At 46.8% G+C, this 22,575-nt stretch overlaps 1 protein-coding gene across 3 annotated transcripts; it reads left to right on the top strand.

The window, feature by feature from the left end:
* Positions 1 to 5,832: 5,832 nt before the first annotated feature.
* Positions 5,833 to 22,009, top strand: LOC102159001 (NBPF family member NBPF6-like). Of its 3 annotated transcripts, none has more exons than XM_085023407.1 (13): positions 5,833 to 6,009; positions 6,110 to 6,314; positions 6,864 to 6,978; positions 9,004 to 9,218; positions 10,365 to 10,419; positions 11,262 to 11,476; positions 12,478 to 12,529; positions 13,596 to 13,810; positions 14,873 to 14,924; positions 15,713 to 15,888; positions 16,588 to 16,815; positions 18,220 to 18,425; positions 20,712 to 22,009. In XM_085023407.1, the coding sequence occupies exons 1-12, from the start codon at positions 6,007 to 6,009 to the stop codon at positions 18,414 to 18,416; spliced, it is 1,728 nt and encodes a 575-aa protein (XP_084879533.1). In that variant the 5' UTR covers positions 5,833 to 6,006; the 3' UTR covers positions 18,417 to 18,425; positions 20,712 to 22,009. The 3 variants fall into 3 exon arrangements, with proteins under 3 accessions (XP_084879533.1, XP_084879531.1, XP_084879532.1); XM_085023405.1 differs by having other exon boundaries at positions 5,839 to 6,009; positions 12,475 to 12,529; positions 15,695 to 15,888; XM_085023406.1 differs by having other exon boundaries at positions 5,854 to 6,009; positions 12,475 to 12,529.
* Positions 22,010 to 22,575: the final 566 nt, after the last annotated feature.

The following is a 22,575-nucleotide window of genomic DNA, read 5'->3' as shown; positions in this document are numbered from 1 at the left end:
TGGATGCCCACTTTTCTCACTTTTTTCAACATAGTACTTGAAAGTTCTAGTCACAGTAATCAGACAATGAAAAAATATAAAAGGTATCCAAATTGGAAGAGAAGAGGTAAAACTGTAACTATATGCAGATGACATGATACTATATATAGAAAACCTTAAGAACTCTACACAAAAACTACTCAAGCTGATCAATGAATTCAGCAAAGTAGCAGGATACAAACTAAACATTCAGGAATAGGTTGCATTTCTGTATACTTACAATGAAATATTAGAAAAGGAATATTGAAAAATACCTTTTAAAATCGCAACAAAAAAATTAAATACCTGGAATATACCTGACCAAGGAGGTGAAAGACTTGTATGCTGAGAACTATAAAACATTAATCAAGGAAATTAAAGAGGATTCAAAGAAATGGAAAGATATTCCATGCTCTTGGATTGGAAGAATTAATATCATTAAAAAGGCCATACTACTCAAAGCAATCTATAGATTTAATGTGATCTCTATCAAATTACCCATGACATTTTTCACAGAACTAGAACAAATAATCCAAAAATTTATATGGAACCATGAAAGACCCAGAATTGCCAAAGGAATCCTGAGGAAAAAAAAAATAAAGCAGGAGGCACAACTCTCCCAGACTTCAGACAATACTACAAAGCTACAGTAATCAAGACAGTGTGGTGCTGGTATAAAAACAGACATATGGATCAGTGGAAAAGAATAGAGAGCCCAGAAATAAATGCAGATACCTATGGTCGGTTAATTTTTGACAAAGGAGTCACGAATATAAAATGGGAAAAAGAGAGTCTTTTCAGAAAGTGGTGCTTGCAAAACTGGACAGCTGCATGTAAATCAATGAGACTAGAACAGACCCTCACACCATGCACAAAAATAAACTCAAAATGGCTTAAAGACTTAAACAGACGACATGACACTATAAAACTCTTAGAAGAGAATATAGGCAAAACCTGCTCTGACATCAACCACACAAATGTTTTCTTAGGTCAATCTCCCAAGGAAATAGAAATAAAAACAAAAATAAATGAATGGGACCTGACCAAACTTACAAGTTTTGCACAGCTAAGGAAATCATTAAAAAAATGAAAAAACAACCTATAGAATGGGAGAAAATAGTTTCAAATGATGCAGCCAACAAGAGTTTAATCTCCAAAATATGCAAACAATTCATACAACTCAACCACAACAAAAACCCCAAACAATCAAAAAAAAAAAAAAAATGGGCAGAAGACCTAAATAGACATTTCTGCAAAGAAGACATATGGAAAAAAAAAAAAAAAGAAAACATATGGATGGCCAGTAGGCACATGAAAAAATGCTCAACATCACTGATTATTAGAGAAATGCAAATCAAACTACAATGAGGTACTATCTCACACTGGTCAGAATGGCCATCATTAATAAGTCTATAACTAACAAATGCTGGAGAAGGTGTGGAGAAAGGGGAATCCTACTTGGGTCACTTCTGTGGCATGGATTCAGTCTCTGGCCTGAGAATTTCTGCATGCTTTGGGCAAGGCCAAATAGAAAAAAAGTTATATTAGACTCATATACTGCGTTGAAGAGTGTTTTATTTTTAATTGTTGCAGGTTTATAATTGGCACTACTTGTTCTTTTTAAAGTTCAGCGTATTGTTATGGCATCTAGGCCTGATTTTTTTCAAACTTATTAGAATAAATTTGTTTATATTCATCATGTTTAATCTACTGTATCTTCCAAAACACCCTAATTTCCCTAATACTTGTTAGTTGTGCCTTCTCTATAATTTAATTTAACTGTCTTCATTACCTTCTTTTAGTTATTTCATTAATTTCTGCTTGTCTTGATTATTTCCTACCTTTTATTTCTTTGGATTTAGCCTATAGTTTTTTGTCTAATTTCTTTAAAAAAATGCTTATGCCAAAGCAATCTAGAGAACGAAAAACAGAGCTGGAGGATTCAGGCTCCTTGGCTTCAGACTATACTGAGAATATAGAGTAATCAAAACAATATGGTACTGGCACAAAAAACATACATATAGATCAATGGAACAAGATAGAAATACCAGAAATAGACCCACACACTTATGATCAATCAATATACAACAAAGGAGGCAAGAATATACAATGGAAAAAAGACAGTCTTTTCAGTAAGTAGTGCTGGAAAAACTGGACAGCTACATATAAAAGAATGAAATCAGAATGTTCTCTAACACCATATACAAAACTAAGTTCAAAATGGATTACAGACTTAAATGTAAGACAAGATACTATGAAACTCCTCAAGGAAAATTGGCAGAATACTCTTTGACATATATTGCAGCAATATCTTTTTTGATCCAACCTCCTAATGGAAATAAAAATAAACAAATGGGCCTAATTAAACTTAAAAGCTTTTTGCACAGCAAAGGAAACCATAAAAAAAACGAAAAGATAACCTATAGAATAGGAGAAAATATTTGCAAACAAGGTGACCAACAAGGGATTAATTTCCAAAATATACCAAGAGTTCACATAGCTTAGTATTAAAAGAAACCACCCAATCAAAAAATAGGCAGAAGATCTAAATAGACATTGCTTCCAAGAATACATACACGTGGCCAATAGACACATGAAAAATGCTCAACATCACTAATTATAGAGAAATGTAATGAGCTATCTCCTCACTCTGGTCAGAATGGTCATCATCAAAAAGTCCTCAAATATTAAATGCTGGAGAGAGTGTGGAGAAAAAGGAACCCTCCTACTATATTGGTGAGGATGTAAATTGGAAGAGTCACTATGGAGGGGTATTCCTTTAAAAACTAAAAATACAGATATCATATGATCCTGAAGTCCCACTCTTGGGCATGTATCTGGAGAAAACTCTAATTTGAAAAGATACATGCACCCAATGTTCATAGTAGCCCTATTTATAGTAGCCAAGATATGGAAGCAACTTAAATGTATATTGACATATGAATGGATTAAGAAGATGCATATAAAAACACACACAACTCACACACACAGTGGAATATTACTGAGCCATAAGAAGAATGAAATAATTCCATTTGTAGCAACATGGATGCAACTAGAGATTATCATCCTAAGTGAGGTCAGCCAGGTAAAGACAAATATCAAGATATCACTTGAATGTAGAATCTAAAAAAATTATACAAATGAACTAATTCATGAAATAGAAATAGACTCACAGACATAGAAAACAAACTTATGGTTACTAAAGGGGATAGCCAGGGTGGGAATGGATAAATTAGGAGTTTGGGATTAACATAAACACACTACTATATATAAAATAAACAATGAGGACATACTGCATAGCACAGTAAAATAATTTTTTTATCTTGTGATAACCTGTAATTGAAAAGAATCTGAAAAAATATATGTGCATATGTATAACTGAATCACTTTGCTGCACACCTGAAACTAGCACAACATAGTAAATTAACCATACTTCAATAAAATTTTTTTAATGCTTAGGTTATTGATTCTGCTGCAATTTAAGCCTTTAACTTTTTTTCCCTGTGGCATGTGGAATGTCCTGGACCAGGTATCAAACCTGCACTACATAGATTAGATTTTAATTTTTGTTTCTAATATGATAGTGCTGTGTTCAGAGATAACTATCCATATGACACTGATTCTTTGAAACTACACTAAGATTTTATGATGGCTTCATATATGTATAAATTTTATGAGTGTTCTAGATATCTTGAAAAATGTATTACCTGTCTTTATGACAGTCAATGCTCGGTATATAAGAGGGTGGTTTTTTTTTTCTTTTTTTTAGTACAACCATTTTATTGTTGTTGTTATTAATACTACTATTATTATTATTACTATTATTATTATTATTATTATTATTATTTGCTTTTTAGGGCCGCAGCCACAGCATGTGGAAGTTCCCAGGCTAGGCATCGAATTGCAGTTACAGCTGCGAGGCTACACTACAGCCACAGCAACACGGGATCTGAGCCACATTTGCGACCTACACCACAGCTAAGGCAACGCTGGATCCCTGACGCACTGAGAGAGGCCAGGGATTGCCTTTAAAGCTTCCTTGCAGGTGCTAAATTCTCTTAGCTTTTGTTTCTCTGTAAAGCTTTTCATTTTTTCCCCTTCAATTGCCTTTAAATTGACATGGTATGTGAAGTAATGATTTGTTTCAAAATTGGTTGAAAGAATACACAGAAAGGGACCCTCCTGCATCTTTACAATTCAGTGACATGCAAGAATAAACAAAACTCACTGTGGGGAGAGGATTCCGGCCCTGTTTGTCTGTGGAAGATGGGAATTGACTGGTAAGTAGCACGGGAGAAGTTCGGGAATGGTGGAGGTGTAGTCTCTTGATCTGGGTGGTGATTCCACAATGGATACAGCATGTTGAGTGTACTGAGCTGTGCTCATAAGTTGTGTGTGTTTTTGTTCTAGTAACTTATATGTCAGTGTAGAAGGGATGGCATTAAGGAAGGGGGGTGACAAAGACAAAAAGAGTGACAGATGGCAGCAAATGGGTAACAGATATTCACCGTGTAAATAATAAGGATGCGTTGAGAAGAAAACCAAAGTGACTGAGCAGAGCAAACACTACAGAGTATACTTAAGAGAAAAGATAAGGAAATTTAAAAGTTCAACTCATATTAAATGACAGACGGCCCTGTTGGGAAAATCACCCCGGAACGACCATCACAGACCTCATCTCCATTAAAAGTACTGTCATTCTGTTGACTATAATGGGAGAAGGTGGGTTTTAATGCCCAAGAGAAATGGTTTCTAATGCACAATGCTTTCCTCACCAAATGTGTGGTCTGGGGAAATTTTATAACCGCTGAGATTTTCTTCATAAGGAAAATAACTTATGATTATTCAGATAGTTCATAGGATTAGATACGATCCCTTTAACTATACTAGGTGCTGGGAACATACCTGACTTTGTCCCTCCTTTGTCCACTGTGTAGTTATGGACAGAATACAGTTGGCAGGGGACAGATAAGATGTTCCCAAATAAATATTCCCCACTCGCCATTTCTAGAAAGAAGTCATGTTCATAATTGAAGGAATAGGAGAGGAACAAGAGTCTTTTGAACAGCCATCCCCAAACCTTGACCTTGGCTAGTTTGCATCTAAAAGAAGCCTTGGCAACATCTTGGCCAGGACCAGCCCCTGCAGTGTTCCCTGTCTGGAATGGAATGAGGAGGTACAGTAGAGCTTAGAACAGCCTTGACCCACAGGTTTGATCCCTGGCCTGGGATCTCCGAAGTTTGGGTTGTTAGGATTATCCAAAAGCCAACAGGCTGCCCCAGTGAAGAGAGGACTCTGACATAACACAGAGATGCAGCAAAAAGAGCACTGAATCGGGACAGAATACTTCTACTAATTATTCCTTCCCTTAGCATTATACTCAGCTTTTGTCCTACACGTTTATGTCACAGATCACATTGGGGAAGCCCAAGGAAGAACTTCATGACAGTCTAAACGTTTGATGTCTTTCACTGGTGGAAGAGATTTAGAATGTGTTAACATTTCCAGAGAAGGTGGGGGGACTTCGTGAGAGCCCTTAAGACAATAGGACATGTTGGGAAACTACTTGTGTCTTGATTTTTGGGTAAACAGAGGAGAGTGAAGATGAGAGCTCTGCGCAGATGTGTTTTGGAGGGAGGAAGCTAGCGCAGTGGTATTAGCACAAGTGCAGACACCTATGAAGTGTGGCTGCTGAGGGGGTGTCCCCATGGCTGGCGACCTTCCCAAGGCACCAGGCAGCCTTGTGTATCAGCATGGCCTAGGCCTCTGAATCCAGGGGCCCCCAAGATTCCATCAACCCTCCCCCCACCTTCCAGTTCTGTTGTGGCAACTCCAGACAGTTCCCTGGCACCCTGGGTCCCCCTTCCTCATGCCAGGCCCCATCTGAGCTACAGGCAGGGTCCTGGGCTCTGAGCTCTAGCATCTTGAACTTGGTTTCTGTGGATACAGACCCTCCGGTGTTGTGGGGTGTTGATTCGGGTGTGCCCAATGGTAAGTTAAGAATTCCAGTTTTCCTCATCCCTCATTCCCGCTTCAGCCTATGGGATTCCTCGTGCTTTAATCCACCCTGTGCTGGGTGTCTTCTCCCCAGGCCCTGGCTCTCCTGCCACGTGTCACCATGGCAGTGTCTCTTGGCCCTTCATCAGACTTGAGGGCACAACACAAACTCATGCGAGAGAACCAGGAGCTTCAGCGGCAGCTGGCCCAGAGCAAGCAGGACTTCCGAGACCTCAGGGAGAAATTCCTTGTATCCGAAGCTACTGCCTACTCCCTGGCCAACCAGCTGCAGAAATACCGTACGTCCTAGGGGTCGGGGGCAACCAAGCGATGAGTGGTCACTGGCTTCCTTCTAGGAAACGAAACACTCTCCAGACTTGATCTTCTCTCCCCTTTGTCAAAATGAATTTCATTCTGACCACAATCCAGGGCAGGCAGAGGTGGCTCTTTCTCCCTCAGTTGGCAGAGGGTGGGAGAACTGAGGCACCAAGGAACTGCCCCCTCAGGCCCCTGCTCCGTGTCTCACCTCAGAGGGAACAAGTCCTGGGAACGTGGCCCTTGATTGAGGGTCAGTCTGGGGGTGTGTGAATTCTGACCTTGCCAAACAGCAGTTAATCTTGTCTCGTTCCTTTCTGTGCCTTGGAGCTTGTCTTTCCTCAGCTCTAAAATGGGGAGGACTGGAAGGCCGTGCAGTTGGGAGCCCGAGGAATCAGATGTGGAAATCCCTGCGTAGAGCCTGGTAACGGGCTTACACCTGCCCTTGGGATGGACTCTGCCTCCTCCCTTGAAGGCAGTGACCACAGCCGCGTGTCCAGCTTCCCCCTGAGGCAGCGTCTCTGTTTTTGCAGAGTGTGAAGGGCACAGAGACATCATTGAATCCGTGCTGGGGGAGAAGCTAGAGTTTAAGGTGGTGAAGCTGGCAGAGAGGCTGGCAGAGGATCCAGCGCTGGCCAAGAGGTTCCGGTAAGGAGGGTTCTGTGCAGGGAGGCCAGTGGAAGGTCTAGGCCTCTGTGAAGTGGGGCCAGGAGTGACACTGGGCCAGGAGAGGACCGAACTGCTCATGGCAGGCACCCAGGCACAGATACTCATGACGTAATCAGAGAACAGCCACTGGTGAAGTATGGAGTACAGTTGTTATTCAGAGCCTCATTTAACATGATTTTTTTTTTTTTTGACTTTTAGAGCCATGCCTGTGGCATCTGGAGGTTCCTAGGCTAGGGGGTTCGAATCAGAGCTTTAGCCACCAGCCTACGCCAGAGCCATAGCAACCCTGGATCTGAGCCACGTCTGCAACCTACACCACAGCTCAGGGAAACGCCAGATCCTTACCAAGCTGAATGAGGCCAGGGCTCGAACCTGCAACCTCATGTATACTAGTTGGGTTCATTTTTAACTGAGCCATGACAGGAACTTCCCATGCTTTTTTTTGTCTTTAATTTTTCTTCTTTTGGTCATGCTCAAGGCATAGGGAAGTTCCCATCCCAGGAATCAAACCAGCACCATGTGTAAATCAATCATACTTTCCTTTAAAAATGTTTTAAAATAAAATATATGAAAGCAGATATACCCCAGGATCCTACTGTATAGCACAGCATATGCAAAGACTATGAAAAGGATCTATATATATGTAACTGAGTGACATTGCTGTTCAGCACACACTCCACAAAATTGTAAAACAACTAAACTTCCAACATTGTTCTTTTTTGAAAAAGCAAAGTAATCCCAGCACAGCAGCAGAAATTTGAGCCACAAATGTGACAATGCTGGAGACTTAACCACATGCTATCATGAAACTCCAGTTGTTATTCAAAGCCTCATTTTCCATGTCTTTTTTTTGTTTGTTTGTTTGTTTGTTTTGTCTTTTAGGGCCTCACCTGCGGCATATATGAGGTTCCCGGGCTAGGGGTCAAGTCAGACCATAGTTCACGGCAACGCCAGATCCTTAACCCAGAGCAAGGCCAAGGATCGCACTTGAATCTGCATGTATGCTCATTCGGTTTGATAATCACTGAGCCATAATGGGAACTCTGCATGCTTTTTAAAAAGTTTTCATTTTTTGGTCATGCTCAAGGCATAGGGAAGTTCCCATCCCAGGAATCAAACCAACACCACATATAAATCAACCATACTTTAATTTAAAAATGTTTTAAAATTAAATATATGAACACAGATATATCCCAGGATCCTACTTATATAGCACAGCATGTGCAAAGAATATGAAAAGGAATCATAATATATGTATAACTGAATGACATTGCTGATCAGCACACACTCACACAACATTGTAAAACAACTATAATCCACTATTTCTTTTAAAAAAGTAAGAAAGGAAACAACCGAGATATGAGCCACAAAAGTGACAATTCCGGAGAGTTAACCACAAGCTACCAGGAAACTCCAACTCTGCTATTTAAACAAATCATTGATCTGAAATCACAGCACATGAAATTCACCAAATTCAAATCAAGTGAAGAGCTCAGGAGCATTTTGTCCATTTGCAGTGTTTTGTGATGCCAACCTCCTTTCCCTTCCCTCACAATCCCCTCCTGACTGACTCGAGCTTGGCCTCCATCCTGGACCCTGGCATTCTCTTGGTCTTTCGAATTCACACCAGCCGGACTGTCCACACCGGGTGTCTGGCTTTGTGTCAGTGCCTGCCAGTGCCTGATGTGTATTTTCGTGTGGAAACGGGCATGGCTGAGGGAAGACCTGGAGCGCCCTCTCCATGAAGCAGGTGTAGGAGGACACTGGGGTTGTTCCCAGAAGAACACGAGGAATGGGATGTCAAGGACTCTCAGGGGAGCTCTGGCTGTTCCAGAGGCCGCCTTTGTTGTCCGTCCCCCTTTCTCTCCGCCCCAGAAAGGTCACCCCCTAGGTGTCAGACTTCTGCATCGAGAGCTCCTTGGGGATGCCAGGGAGCATCAAACGCCCTAAGAGTGTGTGGTCCATGTCTCTGGGATTTCAAATTGTACCTGTGTGCCCCCTCAGGGAATTGGATGTCCTGATTCACGCTCAGGCAAGAGAGCTGACCCAGTTACGGCAGAAGGTGAAGGAAGGGAGGGATGACTGTGTCCTGCTCGTTCAGCACCTCACCGACCTCCTCACCCACAAAGACCTTGACAAGGACCAGGGGCAGGGCTTGCGAGAGCAGCTGACTGAGGGACACAGGCTGGCAGAGCGCCTCGCCCGCAAGTTCAGCCCAGGTAAGGGGGCCACAGACCCCGATTGCACTGGGCAGCTCCATGGTCCCCAAGAGTCTTCACACCTCACTAGGCATGTTTTGGGGATTTGTAGGCTGTGCTTGCAGACTATGGTATTCCTGGGCCCGGAACTGAACCCGTGCCACAGCAGTGACAACAGCAGATCCTTAACCCACTGGGCCCCCAGGGAGCAGCTCACTAGGAATGTTTTTTAGAGCTGTTCGGTTTTCATGGCCCATTAGGGGCTGTGGTAGGACTAGGATGGGCTGAGGGTGAGGACAGAGGGGAAACAAACGCATAGGGTAGGGGAAAGAGTATTCCAACTCTTCTGCCTCCTCCTTGATGGACGAGGGCCTTCGTGCAGGAGGCAGCATGCACCCAGGGATAAAGCACAGAAAGGAGGCTGCGACAGGAGGCAGCCTGTGGAGGGAAAGGAGCCCTGGCCTACGTGTGACAGTTGCCTGCTTCCAGCCTGAGTGCTGCCTTTAGAACTGGGACTGAGTGACGGACTGTTCCTCTCCGGATACCAGTTTCCTCATCTGTATAAGGGATCAATCACTCGATGGTGGCCTTAGTGATGAAATGTGGGGATGTGAACAAATGTAGTTGAGAAAAATGAAGGCCCCTTCGTGTGAGGGGTTGGAGAAGGTCCTTGATGTACTTGATGAACTTGGTGCTGGGAAAGCTGTCTAGGGTGGAACACATTCCATGGAGAGAATTTCCCTTGATACCACACACACAAGCCCACTTGATGAGCCCGTGATGTCCCCAGATGGAGGGATGTGGGGTTTGGTGTTTCTTCCTCTCCTTGTAGAAAGGAGAGGATCTTGTGAGAGCTGCCAAAAAATACAGAGCAGGAGTTTATGGTGAATTTGTGGCAGGAGGGATGATACCGTTGTACAGGTTGAGATGGAAGCTGGACACCAGTGCCGTGACATAAGGAAGAAGAGACAACTGCAATGTTTGCCTGATGACGTGGTGATCCAGCCCTTTGGAGGCAAGGAAATTGCTAAAAGACAATGCGTTAGACCGTCACCACTATCCTAACTCTCACATAGATATGTATGGCTCCATGGCCACATGAGTGCTTGTGTTTGTCGTGGGAGAAGAGGGCAGAAGCTGACTGGGGAGTTCTGAATTTGTTTACAGAGAGTGATGAAGACGAGAAGGAGGACGACGACGAAGCAGCAGCACTCACCCCCAGGTAACAGCACCTGTCAGGATGTGGTCATGGGGAGATAAAATATGGAGAGGTCCCAGGAAGAAGAGTAAGTGAGGTCAAGAGAGTCACAGATGCCAGATGCCAGGAGAAGCAAAGTGCAGACTGAATTTTCTTCCTTCCCTCCTCCCACTCAGGCTCGCCTGTGTCTTGTCTCTGTGGCACCTGTGTGTGTGACCCAAGGCAATGCACTGCCCTTAGGATCTCCTGTGCACACAGGGACTATCTAGCCTCTCCTACATGAACTCCAAGGTGAGATATTTTTGGTTATTCGGAAGAAGGTCACTTCAAAGAAATAAAGACCAAGTAATTAAGGAGTAAATCCAAGACTTAAAGACCAAGAAAATTATCTAGATGTCCCAAATGTACTTGTCATGTGACAGTCATTCTAATAAGACGCCTTAGAGGGCTTTCTGTTCCTAAAAGAAGGCATAGCATCTCTGGGAGTCTGTGTTGCTTTAGTCGGTGAATTCCCTTGGCTGCTTTATGTTGAATATCATGTGACTCAGGCACATGGTGCTAGCGCCTGGTGTGGTAGTTCATGTGTGGCTCATGTTCCGGAAAGCCCCACACTGGGATGGCTGAGTGTCCTTCCTCATCAGACGATGTGTGGCCAGGGCAGGGAGCACGTGCTGGTCTCTCTGCCTCCCAACCTGTGGAGCCACACTGCCCTTCACACACAGCAGCACAGTTACCTTCTTCTTTAAGGATATTGCCCTTTTGCTTTCTGGGACCACTCCCTGTGCCTCCCCTGCGACCACCCGGGACAGCTTGGTGTCTGTCCCTCTTAGTTTAATGTTCCGTCATTCGTTTCCCACCTGGCACAGCGTGGAAGTGCAGGAGGTTGCAAAGGAGGAGGTGCTACAGGAATCCCAGGATGAATGCATTTCGACCCCTTCAGTGGTCCAGGAAAGGTCTGACTGCACCCAGCCTTCGGGTGATGGCACATGTGCATCTGATGAGCCAAAAGTTGGCCCTGCTGCAGATGGAGCCTGTGCTGGCTCCCACGCCAAAGAGGATGACGTTCCAACCCCTCACCCAGGTAGCCTGCTTATTCTTTGTTCCCCACAACCCGTCTAGACTGAGCAAGGTCTTCTTCGAAGGTAGACCCTGTAGATATATGTCGGTTCGAGTCAGGGGAAAAGATGGATTATGAGACCCAAACACCAGGTTAGGTCAGGGAGCCTTCATCCCTTCCTAGGTCGAGGTCATGCCTCTGTCCACCTGGACCCACTTTCAGGCCAATGGACCCCAGTCAGGTGTGACAAAGTCTCACTCAGCCCAGCTGGACATCCTCAGGAAGTGACTGTCAGACCTAGTTTGGGGCACATGTGTGTTGTCCCCTGTAATGATCTAAGTTTTCATGCTGTAGGAGGTCCTGGCCTTTCTATCCCTGTGCGGACCCAAGGGCAGACCTGACTGTGTGTGAGGAGACGAGGGTTCCCTGCTTTCCCTGCTCTGAGCCCCCGTCTCCACGGTCTCTGTGTTGGCGTGTCTTAGCTCAGCAGTCATCTGAAATGCAGACAGAGTCCCCTCTCCCCCTGCCTTCCTTGAATGTTTCCATGAAGGTAGTGCGTCCAGCCTTGCATGACCATTGTTTCTGTGTAGCACCAAGTACTCCTTTCCATTGGAGAGTTGACACAATCCATCCATCCCTCTAGTCTCACGTATAAGTTCCTCTAAGCCATCAACAACTACATTATCCATTGGGACGAACGAGTAGTGTAGAAACAATTCTAGATCATACCTCAGCTCATTTTCTAAGATCTCTGGGGGAAATCCACTCTCTTAGCCATCTGTATAGCCTCAGCAGAGAGGATGCTGGGAGAAGGTTCTTCCAGATCAGGAGGCGATTCCCTAATGGGTCTGGCCGCAGTGCTAATTCTCCTAAGCCTTCACTGAAGTGTCCCGGATCATCTCTGCCGAGGTACTCTGTTCTGACACTGAGAATATTAATGTCGTTGTGGTCGGTGTGTGCACTGAGTTGCCAAGTGTGAGCAGTGCTTAACTCGTGTGACATATTGTCTCTGAATTTCTTAGCAGAAAATCAGAATGGTCATGAGGAAGTGGATGGACAAGAGCCACTGCCCCCCAGGTAACTCTGAAGCTTTGAGGGCTGTGAATGTCGGTACTGATACCAGGAGACCTCAGACGCAGGGAACACCAGAAATTGCTCAGTATAAAATAACTCTTTCATCCCTTCAGGCAACAGTCAAATATCTCCTTTGGTAACAAAGTTGTCTATTTCCCTTGGGATAGTGGTACGGGTTTCAATTTCTTTATTTTATTTTATTTTCAGTCTTTTGAGGGCCGCACCCATGGCATTTGGAGGTTGCCAGGCTAGGGGTCTAATGGGAGCTGTAGCTGTAGCTGTAGCTGTAGTCCATAGCCTATGCCACAGCCACAGCAACGCAAGATCCCAGCCGTGTCTGTGACCTACACCACAGCTCGGGGCAACACCAGATCCTTAACCCACTGAGCAAGGCCAGGGATCCAACCCACAACCTCATGGTTCCTAGTCAGATTGGATTCTGCCGCACCACGACAGGAACTCCCATGGGTTTCCGTTTCTTAATCCCTCAAGGTTAGTGATGCACAGTGAGTAGCCGCAGGTGAAAGAGTCAAACACAAGAAATCCTGCAATCACCAGTCCTCTCCTGGGGGGTTAAACCCGGGGGAGACGCACATCTGCTTTGAGTCCTTTTGGCATCAGCATGTTAGTCAGTGTTGGGAGGCTGGGGAAGAACCTGGAAAACCTTTCATATTGTAGCATGCTCTGGATAAAATAGGTCCTGCAGTCTGTATTTCCTCCAGAGCCGTACTCACTCGGACAGTGTACACTCAGTTCCACACAGGGTCTGCAAAACCGAGGGAGCCAGGATTTCAGTCCTCTGTGTGTGCTGGGGTCCTGACTGTGGCCTGAGGGAGAGGTCATTCTCCTCCAGCAGCTGGTTGTGGGGCCAGAACCCCGAGCCTGTGCTGTTCTCTCTCCCTCCCCATGGCAGCCACACTCCGCCTCACATCTAGGAGGGTGGTTTCTCCCTTCTGGAAGAAGACTGCCGCTTTGCTCTCTGTGTCTGCTCCCTATGCCTCCCCTGAACAGGAGCTAGAAAACCTCCTCTGAGTTTACTTTTCCGTCTTCCCCTCCGCATCTGGCACAGCGCGGAGTTGCAGGAGGTTGCAAAGGAGGAAGTGCTCCAGGCGTTCCCAGATGAAGCTGTTTTGGCTCCTTGCATTCAGCAGGAAGGTTCTGACTGCTACCCGCCTTGCAGTGATGGAAAACTGGCATTTGATGAACAGAAAAAGGGGTCTGCTCTGGATGGAGCCTGTGGTTGCTCTCCTGCTGCAGAGGGTGAAATTCCAGCTGGTCCCCCAGGTAGCCTGCATGTTCTTTGTTCGCCTAGTCTGATAGGAATAATCCCCTCGGGTAGACTGTATGCTGACATAATGTTTGGAACCTGGCACTGCAGTTGCCTTTAAAGCTTGCTTGCTGGTGCTAAAATCTCTTAGCTTTTGTTTCTCTGTAATGCTTTTCATTTTTTTCCCCTTCAATTGCCTTTAAAATGACATAGTCCATGAAGTAATGATTTTGTCCAAGTTCTAGTCATGTTTGCGCCACTGGCAATTAATTAGCCCCCAGGCAGTCCTGCCAGACTCACATGTACCTCTGCCACCATGGCCAGGAACTAACGTTCAAGCCTCCTAAGTTTGGATGAGTCTCCCATCTCCCATGAAATGCTCCCATTGTCATTCCTGAGCAATGTGCCTCCTGAGTTTCTACCCCTCTCTGAGGCTGCTGCCAGTCTTGCTTGTATCTTTGGAAATGTCACAACGCTGTTTCACGTCTGCCAGCCTAGAGTCTGCATCCTTTCATTTGTCTTCTCTTGTCCCGACTCTTCTGGAACCAGAACATAAGCACCACTGTCAACTTTGGTGCATGTCTCTGAAGCGAGGAAGGGCCCTGGAATTTGCAACCTTAGGAATAGAAAGGCCCCTGTTTCTCTGTAGCACTGAAGAGTCTTTGGACTGGCTGGGGTGTAGATTCCACTCGTCCGTCTAAGCTCAGCATGTCCTTCATCTCATGCATTAACAAGCCTTTCAGCTGGAAGAAGCCTGAATATCATAGCAAGCCCTGAGCTCATAGTGAGGAAGTTCCCCAGGATCTGCGGGGAAACATTTATGTTTAGCTGTTTGCAGAGTCTCAGGACATAAGCTAACTGTGAGGGTGACTTATCCTAACAAGGAGGTTTGTCTGGTGCCTCAAGACGGAAACTCAGTGCCCTCTTTTGACACTCTGTCTAGGGCCTCCGGGAATATTTCTCTCACAATAGACTGTTTTCACATTGTGTGTATTTATGACCCTTGCAAATGTGAGGCAAAGGATGGAGCAAATTAAGGGGATCTGCCTAAAGTAACTGTGCTGTTAATTTCTTTGCAGAAAACCCACATGATCGTAATGGGGTGAAAGAACCAGAGCCACCTGTCCCCAGGTAATTTTGACTATGTGGGGCTGTTCATACAGTAATGACATCTGCAGACCTCTGACCCAGGGAGAAGCAGAAAGTGCTGGGTCTATGTGTGTCCTCCACTTTGCCAACCAGCAGTTCTCCTGTTGTGTGACATTTTCTGCTCTCATGGTGGCGCCCATGTTGTTTCCCGTCTCTCGTTATGCTCTCAAGGGTAGTGACCCCCAGTCAGGTGACCCACGTGAACTATGTCCCAGGGGTCTGTGGCACTCACTTGTTCTCTCACGTCTGCTGTCTGCCTGTTTGGCATCAGCATGTTGGCATAGGTTTCATAGCAAGAAATGGAGACTGACAGTGATAGTATATTATTGCCACCATAATGAGAGACAGAGGCCTTGATGGCCTGAGATGCCTGGGATTCCAGAGGCGCCCCCCCACCCCCCTCCCCATGCTGTAGGCCCATTCCCACCCCTTTCCCACTTTCAGTGCCATCGAAATGAAGGGCTGACACCACTGTTACGTGACACTCTGTGTTGTGGGTCATGACTGTACCGTATGGAGGTATTCGGTCTCCTCCTCATCAGCTTGTCGTTGGCCAGAGCACTGAGGACCGACTGTCCTCGCTATTTCCTGACCCTCTAAAAACACACTCTGCCCCCACCCCAGATACACACCCAGTTTGTCCCTCTCTAATGGGTCAGCCAGCCCCTTGGCGGCCTTCGCCACACTCTTAATCATCTGATCCAAACCACATAGACTCTAAGATTCCTGATCACTCTTGGGTGAATCCTCAGGCCTCCGTCCCCCACCAGGCTCCGCGGGGAACTGCCGCCGATGGCAGAGTGTGGTGTCCCACAGAACTCACTGGATGGAAGCACTTGGTCTTGCCCAGGTCTTCCCGACCTGTCGGACTCCTTCTGGCCTTACAGGAGTGCTGCCACCCTCTCATTTGAGAACATGGATGTCCCTGATGCTCACAATGCAACCAGTGAGTAGTCAGGGCCCAGACCCCCTGGAGATGTGTGTGGTCTCAGGACTGTGCACCTCATGACTTCCCTGAAGAGACACAAATTCTGGTTCTGCAACCCTTCTGTGCCTTAGCTCGTATCAGGACTCAGGCCTGTACTACACTATTTATACTTGCTAGACCCCATGTGGGAACAGAACATACATGTGTGGGGAGGCAGAAGAGCCGCCAACACTTATGAAGAAGGACATTGAGAAGGCTCCAGAATTGGGGTGTTCTCTTTGCTTTGTCCATGTCCTATCGTTGTCCAACTCCCTTTTCTACCAGTACCCGCAGGCTCGAGGCCATACTTCTTCCCCTGGTCTTTTAGTCTTGTGGGCAGACACCAACAACTCTTTCTCCCTCAGGCCTTCTCATTAGGCTGAGGGACTGAGGTATGAGTCAGAGAATAATAGGTGTGACTTTATTGCAAATCAAACCCTCTCGGGTCATGTGGGCAGCTTATTGTCTCAGGGACATCACAGCCTGGCCCCTGGCCTCTCCGCATCCCCAGGCATAGCCATAAAGATGGCATCTCCTTCCCGTACATGATGGCTGCCTGTGTTGTCTGGGTCACTGTGTGGATTCTCTGTTAGGCTGGGTCATCACAAATGGGTGTTCATGGAGGGCTTAGCAAAGGAAACCTTGGATGGGTGCTACTGAACCTGTTATTCTTTTCAGGTGACACCTGGGGGGATTGTCACAAAGTGCCTTCGAGTTTTGGAAGGCCAGAGATGCAAAGTTCACAAGCTCAGCTGCAGACAAGCACCCAGGTGGCCAATGATCTGCAGCTGCCCCTCAGCCAGCATTTAGATCGTGGTGATGGCAAAGCCAGGCTCCGCCTTTCCTCCAACATCCAGGGCTTTACTGCCAACACTGATACTGGGAACCAAGGGCCACTCTTCCGAGGTAAGAGAGAAGAGGGGAATAGGGAGTTCAGGCCAAGGAGATGGGCGACAGAGTTGTGTGTTTTTCCCCCTCTTTTGAAAATAAAGAGCCACCTTCATCGGGAAGTGTACCAGTCGGTCTGTTTGATAACACCTCATTTATCTCAACCTCTTTACTCTTATCCATAGCTGTCAGTTTTTTTCTCATCAGGATTCACTTCTCGGATTTTTTAACGTTCCTCAATCTGATTTTTTCAACCCCTCACCTCCATGTCGATGGGCATGTGCCATCCTTACCCTCCAGGAGTCTCAACCTCTCCAGCTGGAGCCTCGGGTGCCGGCAGCTTGTCCCTTAGGCGTTGGCCTCACCTGAGAATGAGGAGGGACCAGGGTTCTCAGGTGGAGGTGAGATGAGAAGGAGCAGCACGGAGCATCCTGGAGAGGCTCCTCGAAAGTGCTCAGGGAGTGTGGGGAAGCGTAGCCCTGACAGGTGCCATTAGGTCCTGGGGTAGCTAGTTGTCTTCTCTTCACTCCTGCCTCTCTTTTTCTTGGCCTTGGCCTCCCACATTCCCAGCCAAGTCCCAAGCTCTCTGGCTGAGTCACTCTTTCTCCTGCTCACTTTCCTCGGAGGCCTGAGCATCAGTCCCGGCTTCACAGAAGATTTTGCAACAATGGATACTTTCCATGCCCTTGACTTTCATACTCCTCGATTCCTCCCCCATATGTCATAGTTCATGCTACCCACCAGACCTTCACTCTCTCCTTCTTCTTGTTTCCGTTCTTTGTTTCAAATTCAACTCATCAGGAGGCTGTTAGAATGAACTGTCAGCAGCCTCATTGGTTTAATGTCCATGCACACTTTGTGGATGTTTTCATTGATCAGCACACCTTCTATACCTCGTGGGGACTGAGTGTGTCTAAACAATATGTGTACGGGATGTGTGTATATGTGGGTGTGTGTATCTATATACATATGCCCTATGATATGTATTGATGCACATTTAACATTGTTTCCAGGTTTAGCCTTCCCCAGGGCTTTTCTGTCCTGAGCTTTTCCTTCACCTGTGACTTTGCTTGGTCTCTACACTCTCATCCCGCCAAATAAGTACAACCCGCGTGTGGCATGGTTTCCTTGTCTTGGTCTTTTCTCCCTGGGAACGTTTTGTTTTTCTCAACGTTATTGTTCTCGACACCTTTTGGGCATTTGGGAGCATGTCTGCCTCATGGTAGTCTCACTAGTATCAGGAGTATCAACAGAAGGAAAGAAGTACCAAATGTCTCCAGTGGCTTCCCTCACCACGCACTTCCCGATGGCCCTTCATGTCCCTGGACACTGTCTTTACCGGAGGTCCCTGGGGGTGGAGGAGGGAGTCACAGGAAGATCATGAGTAACGATGGATCCTGTTGGCTGTGGTTTTCTCTTCAGAGCTGGGTCTGGATGCTTCCATCGGAATGAAGACCCCTCCCAAGCTGGAGGGTGAGGGCTCAGCTGCCAGCAGGCAGGAGTGTCACGTGTGTCACCACCTTCATGCCTTAAGTTTCCTGAAAGAGAAGATTATCCAAAGAAAACTGCAGTTCAGCAAGTGGAGACTGGCCTGCAGATTCCCTGGCCTCCTTGCTTAGGCTACCGAGGTAATCACCTTTCAGGCTCCTCCATGCCCTTTCTCCTTATGCACCACAGCTCAGTCTCCCACTAGGTTTTCGCTTCCTCCTTTGTGGACTCCACAGCTCTGGCTCCCTCTGCGTGGTCTTTCCTGCTTTCCAGGGGCTGCCACCCTGCCAGGTCCTTGCCTCTCAGTCTTTTGTTTGCATCTGACTCTGCCGTGCCCCTGCGACTGCTCGCCTGATGTTCCCTCTGTCCTACTTTTAGCCCCAGGAAAGCCTGATCCTGTGGTCTTTTCATCCCAACAGCATCTCTAAGGCTGCTGAATACATGGTGCTTTGCGGGAAATCACACACGCAGTTGGCTTCCTCAGCTTCCTTTCCCTCCCCCTCCAACTCCACTGCCTCTTGCATCCAGGACCACGGTCTTAACGACTCACTTGCATGTGGCTTTCCTTTGGCAACGTGGACCTAGGAAAACCCTTCATGCTCAACTTTTTGCATGAGGAAGGGCTGAAAGTGAGAAAAAGGGTCCTGCTTACAAAAGTTGCATAAGAACCGCGTCATAGGTGGGAATGCTAGGCAGGCTGGAGTCAGGTCCCCTCAGTGCCAGGTGGGCAGTCCTGTGAGGGACACACTGGAGCTGGCATTCGGTGCAGGACAGTAGATGGCGCCCTCCTGGCACGCTGGCCAAACCAAGATGTAGACACCCGGTCGTCACAGTGCTCAGGACATGAGGGGAGCAGGCATTCAGACCTCCTGCCCTTTGACTCACCTGCTCCTGCCACACGTGCAGTAAAATTCCAGAACATGACCTGAGTGGGCATCTGAGACCAGGGAATCTAGGAGAGCGTTGTAGTGAATGAACTTTGGACCAAGCTTATGACGACTCAGGGAGAGACAAAGAATACAGGATGAACCTTGCTTCAGACAAACCCAATTGAGAAGGCAGATGGTTTCCATGAGAGTGTCAGAAGGATGACCGGAAACTCTGTGGGGCCAGGGAGAAAGAAGTTCTCGGTGGAAGGGATGGAAAGAAGCAAAAGGAGTGGTGTGAAGTAGTCTAGCCCTAGTAAGTAACTCTAAATCATGTAATTCCAGATAGAAACTGGGTGAGCCTGGATCTAACATGGGTGCGCACACCAAGCCATTGAAATTCTCCCTTCAGGTGAGGTTTGCTTAGCAGGGTTTTTTAAAGCTCTGTGAATAAACATTTAAGGATTCAAAGCACGACGGATCTGGTAGGATGTCAGTAACCAGGATGGCAGGGTCCACTTGTGGCTTCTTTATAGAAAAGCAGAATATCAGCCAGTGATGGACTTAGCCTTCTCTCCACAGAACTATTTGTGCAGCTTGGAAAAGAGAAAAGAGAAAGAGGCAGATAGATGCGCTGGATATACAAGCTCTGTGTTTGGATCCAAGTTTCTCACAGTGTTTAGAGTACCAGATACAGTACACAAAAGAACATGACTTAGAAGCTCAGAGAAACTCCCTTCTTTCTGTAGCTCTGCTGAAGCAGCGCTTCTCTGTAAAGACTTCTTCCTGTCCAGGAGGTTGACCAAACCGCTCCTAGTGCCTGTAGACCTCTCCGGATGGGAGCCTTTCCTCTCTCTTCCTCCAAATGGGTGGGAAGGGCTTGTGGCCTGGCTTCTAGGGTCCGTGTTGTCCATAACAGGCCACCTGAGCTCAACTACTCCTCAGCTCCTTGGCAGCATAGGTCCTCATCTATGAAAGGTGGAAGGAGAATCGGAGACATTCTGAAGCCCCAGTGGGTCTCCCATTGCAGGGCGCTCCCTGTAGCTGCCTCTCCTCCTCAGAGGACAGGGGCATAGAGGTAGGACAGGGTGTGTTTCTCTACCAAGGACCCCCTGCTCTGGAGCGCAATTTGTTTCGGAATGTGTGAGAGGGATGCTAAGCACATCCATCCCTGGAACGGTGAGAAGGCCATCCTTCAGTGCAGAGGAAGGGGCCTCAAGAGTGCAGTGGCTGCGGAGGACTGGGTGGGGGCACCTGGCTAAGGCTCCGCAGCAGGTCTGAGCTGGGTTATCAGCAAGCAGTGGTGGGGTGAGGACAGGGGTCCCTAGATTCTGCCCCAGAGGCTGGATGAACTTCTAAGGCATGGCTCTCACGTTCCCCTCCAGCCAGCCTGTGGCTCTGCCTTCAGCTCCTCGTGTCAGCAGGAGCCCAGCCTGCTCCTGGCCTCAGTCACCATGTGGCCATCCCTGCAGGCTCAGCTCTCAGCAGGACCCTGCAAAGACTCTCACTGATTTTTCTTCTGTCCTCTCTCACCTCCTCTCCTCTCTCTGTGTTTCACAGGTATCTGTTACTTCCAGAACGAAGAAGAGTTATTGCCCAACCCCAAGAAACCACAGCAGAAAAGATTCCTTTTCCACCTGATGAGAAAAACCTACAACAGCCAATCAAGTTGAAGCCCCAAAGGAACACTGGAGGGATCGTCTCCTGAGAATCAGCATCTCAACCATCACCTCCTCCACCCACCGTTTTTACTCCAAAAGACTGATCTCATGAGAGAAATCGCAGTCCTCGGCCTCCTCCCAGTCTTGGGTGTGATCAGTCGATGAGGAGACCAGGGCCCAGATGGACTACAGTTTGGAGCGACCTTCACCCTTGCTCCTGTCCACATTCATCCTCCTCACACAGGCATCAGGAGCCGCTGGCAGAAGGCCCCATGTCCACCTGGACATTCTTTGTCAGCACACGGGCTGTGGTCGGAGCAGACGCCCTTAACTGTGCAGTGTTCTTGCCGAAAGTGTTCCGCCTGAGTGTCTTCATGAGGTAGTTATCAGACAGCTGCAGAATGTAGGCCAGTGGCCCAGACACCTGGCCTGTCTGTCTTCAAACAGTCCATGTCTCCACAAAGAAGACAACCAAGAGGAGAAGAGAGATTTGGGGTTCCGAAGGACTAAGAAGTTTATGTGACTATAATTCTTGAGTCCTTTTGAACCCCAAACGTCTCCTCACCTTTTGTGATTGTCTTTGACTGTGGGGACATTGACTGGTTTGCAGAGGACAAGTCAGTTGTCTGGCTCACAAGTCTGCATCCTTCAGTTGTCTGATGATTTCCTCCTGATGCAATTCAGGGGAAAGCTTTTGCCAAGAGCACCACCTAGTGCCTGCTGTGTGCTTCCTAGCACAGCCCCGCAGGAGGCTGAGAGTGTCCACACTGCCTGCCACCACTCTTGTCATTCGAGCATTGGACGCTTTGTTCTGGAGGGCCCTGTGAGATCTGTCCATTGGAAAGACCTGTTTTTCTCTCTCTGATCAGTCATTTGCTTAGTGGTGTATGAATTAGAGGCCATGAACTTTCTTCTTCTGTGATGCTGTTTCTCTAACAAGTTGCCATGCTTTATCAATCCCTGATTGATGATTCCTGATATGTGTCCATTACCATATTTGTTTATATGTTGGAAACTTTCTGATTTAGTCATTCTGTAGACTTGTATTTCTGGCATTGTGCTGTGGAATGGGCAGCCCCTAACCGTCCATGTCATGAAAAGCTTTCTTGAGTTTCACTGTGGTTTCTACATTTTTCAAATTATTCCTAAATTAAAAATATTATAATAAAAAATAAAATATCTGTTATCCTACAAACATTTTAAGTCTTTTTTTTTTTTAGAGCCGCATGTGTGGCGTGTGGATGTTCCCAGGCTTGGGGTCCAACCAGAACTACAGCTGCCAGCCTACACCACAGCCACAGTAATGCAGGACCCCAGCCACATCTGTGACCTACACCACAGCTCATGGCAATGCTGGATCCCAGACTCACTGAACAGGGCCAGGGAGCGAACCCCCATCCTCATGCCTACTGGTTGGATTTGTTCCCCTAGTGCCAAAATGGAAACTCCTTCCATTATTGTTTTAAGTTAGTTTCTTTTCCTGGGATCCAAATACAACCCACAAAGTAATCAGGTGGATCTGTGTTGAAGTTACTTACACACCCATATATACATATGCTGCCCCTCTGCTCCTTCCTACCTCTGTCCCTCCCCCTTCCCTCCCTCCCATCCTTCCTTCTCTCCTTCCTTTCTCTCTCATCCTCACTCCCTCTCAGTCAAATTCTTCTTGGTTTCCTCCTGTCCTCCTCCTTTTTTTTGGTCATTCATTTCGTGAAGATACTGCGTTTTGGTTCTGTATCTTTCCCACAGTCTAAACTGTGTAC

This window comes from Sus scrofa, chromosome 4 (assembly GCF_054392235.1).
Source record: "Sus scrofa isolate SSC_HxYL_T2T_F1_AM1 chromosome 4, Sscrofa_HxYL_maternal_Yorkshire_Landrace_v2.0, whole genome shotgun sequence".
NCBI lineage: Eukaryota > Metazoa > Chordata > Mammalia > Artiodactyla > Suidae > Sus > Sus scrofa.
Note: the sequence above shows the minus strand (reverse complement) of the source record. Positions and strands in the feature narration are given on the sequence as shown.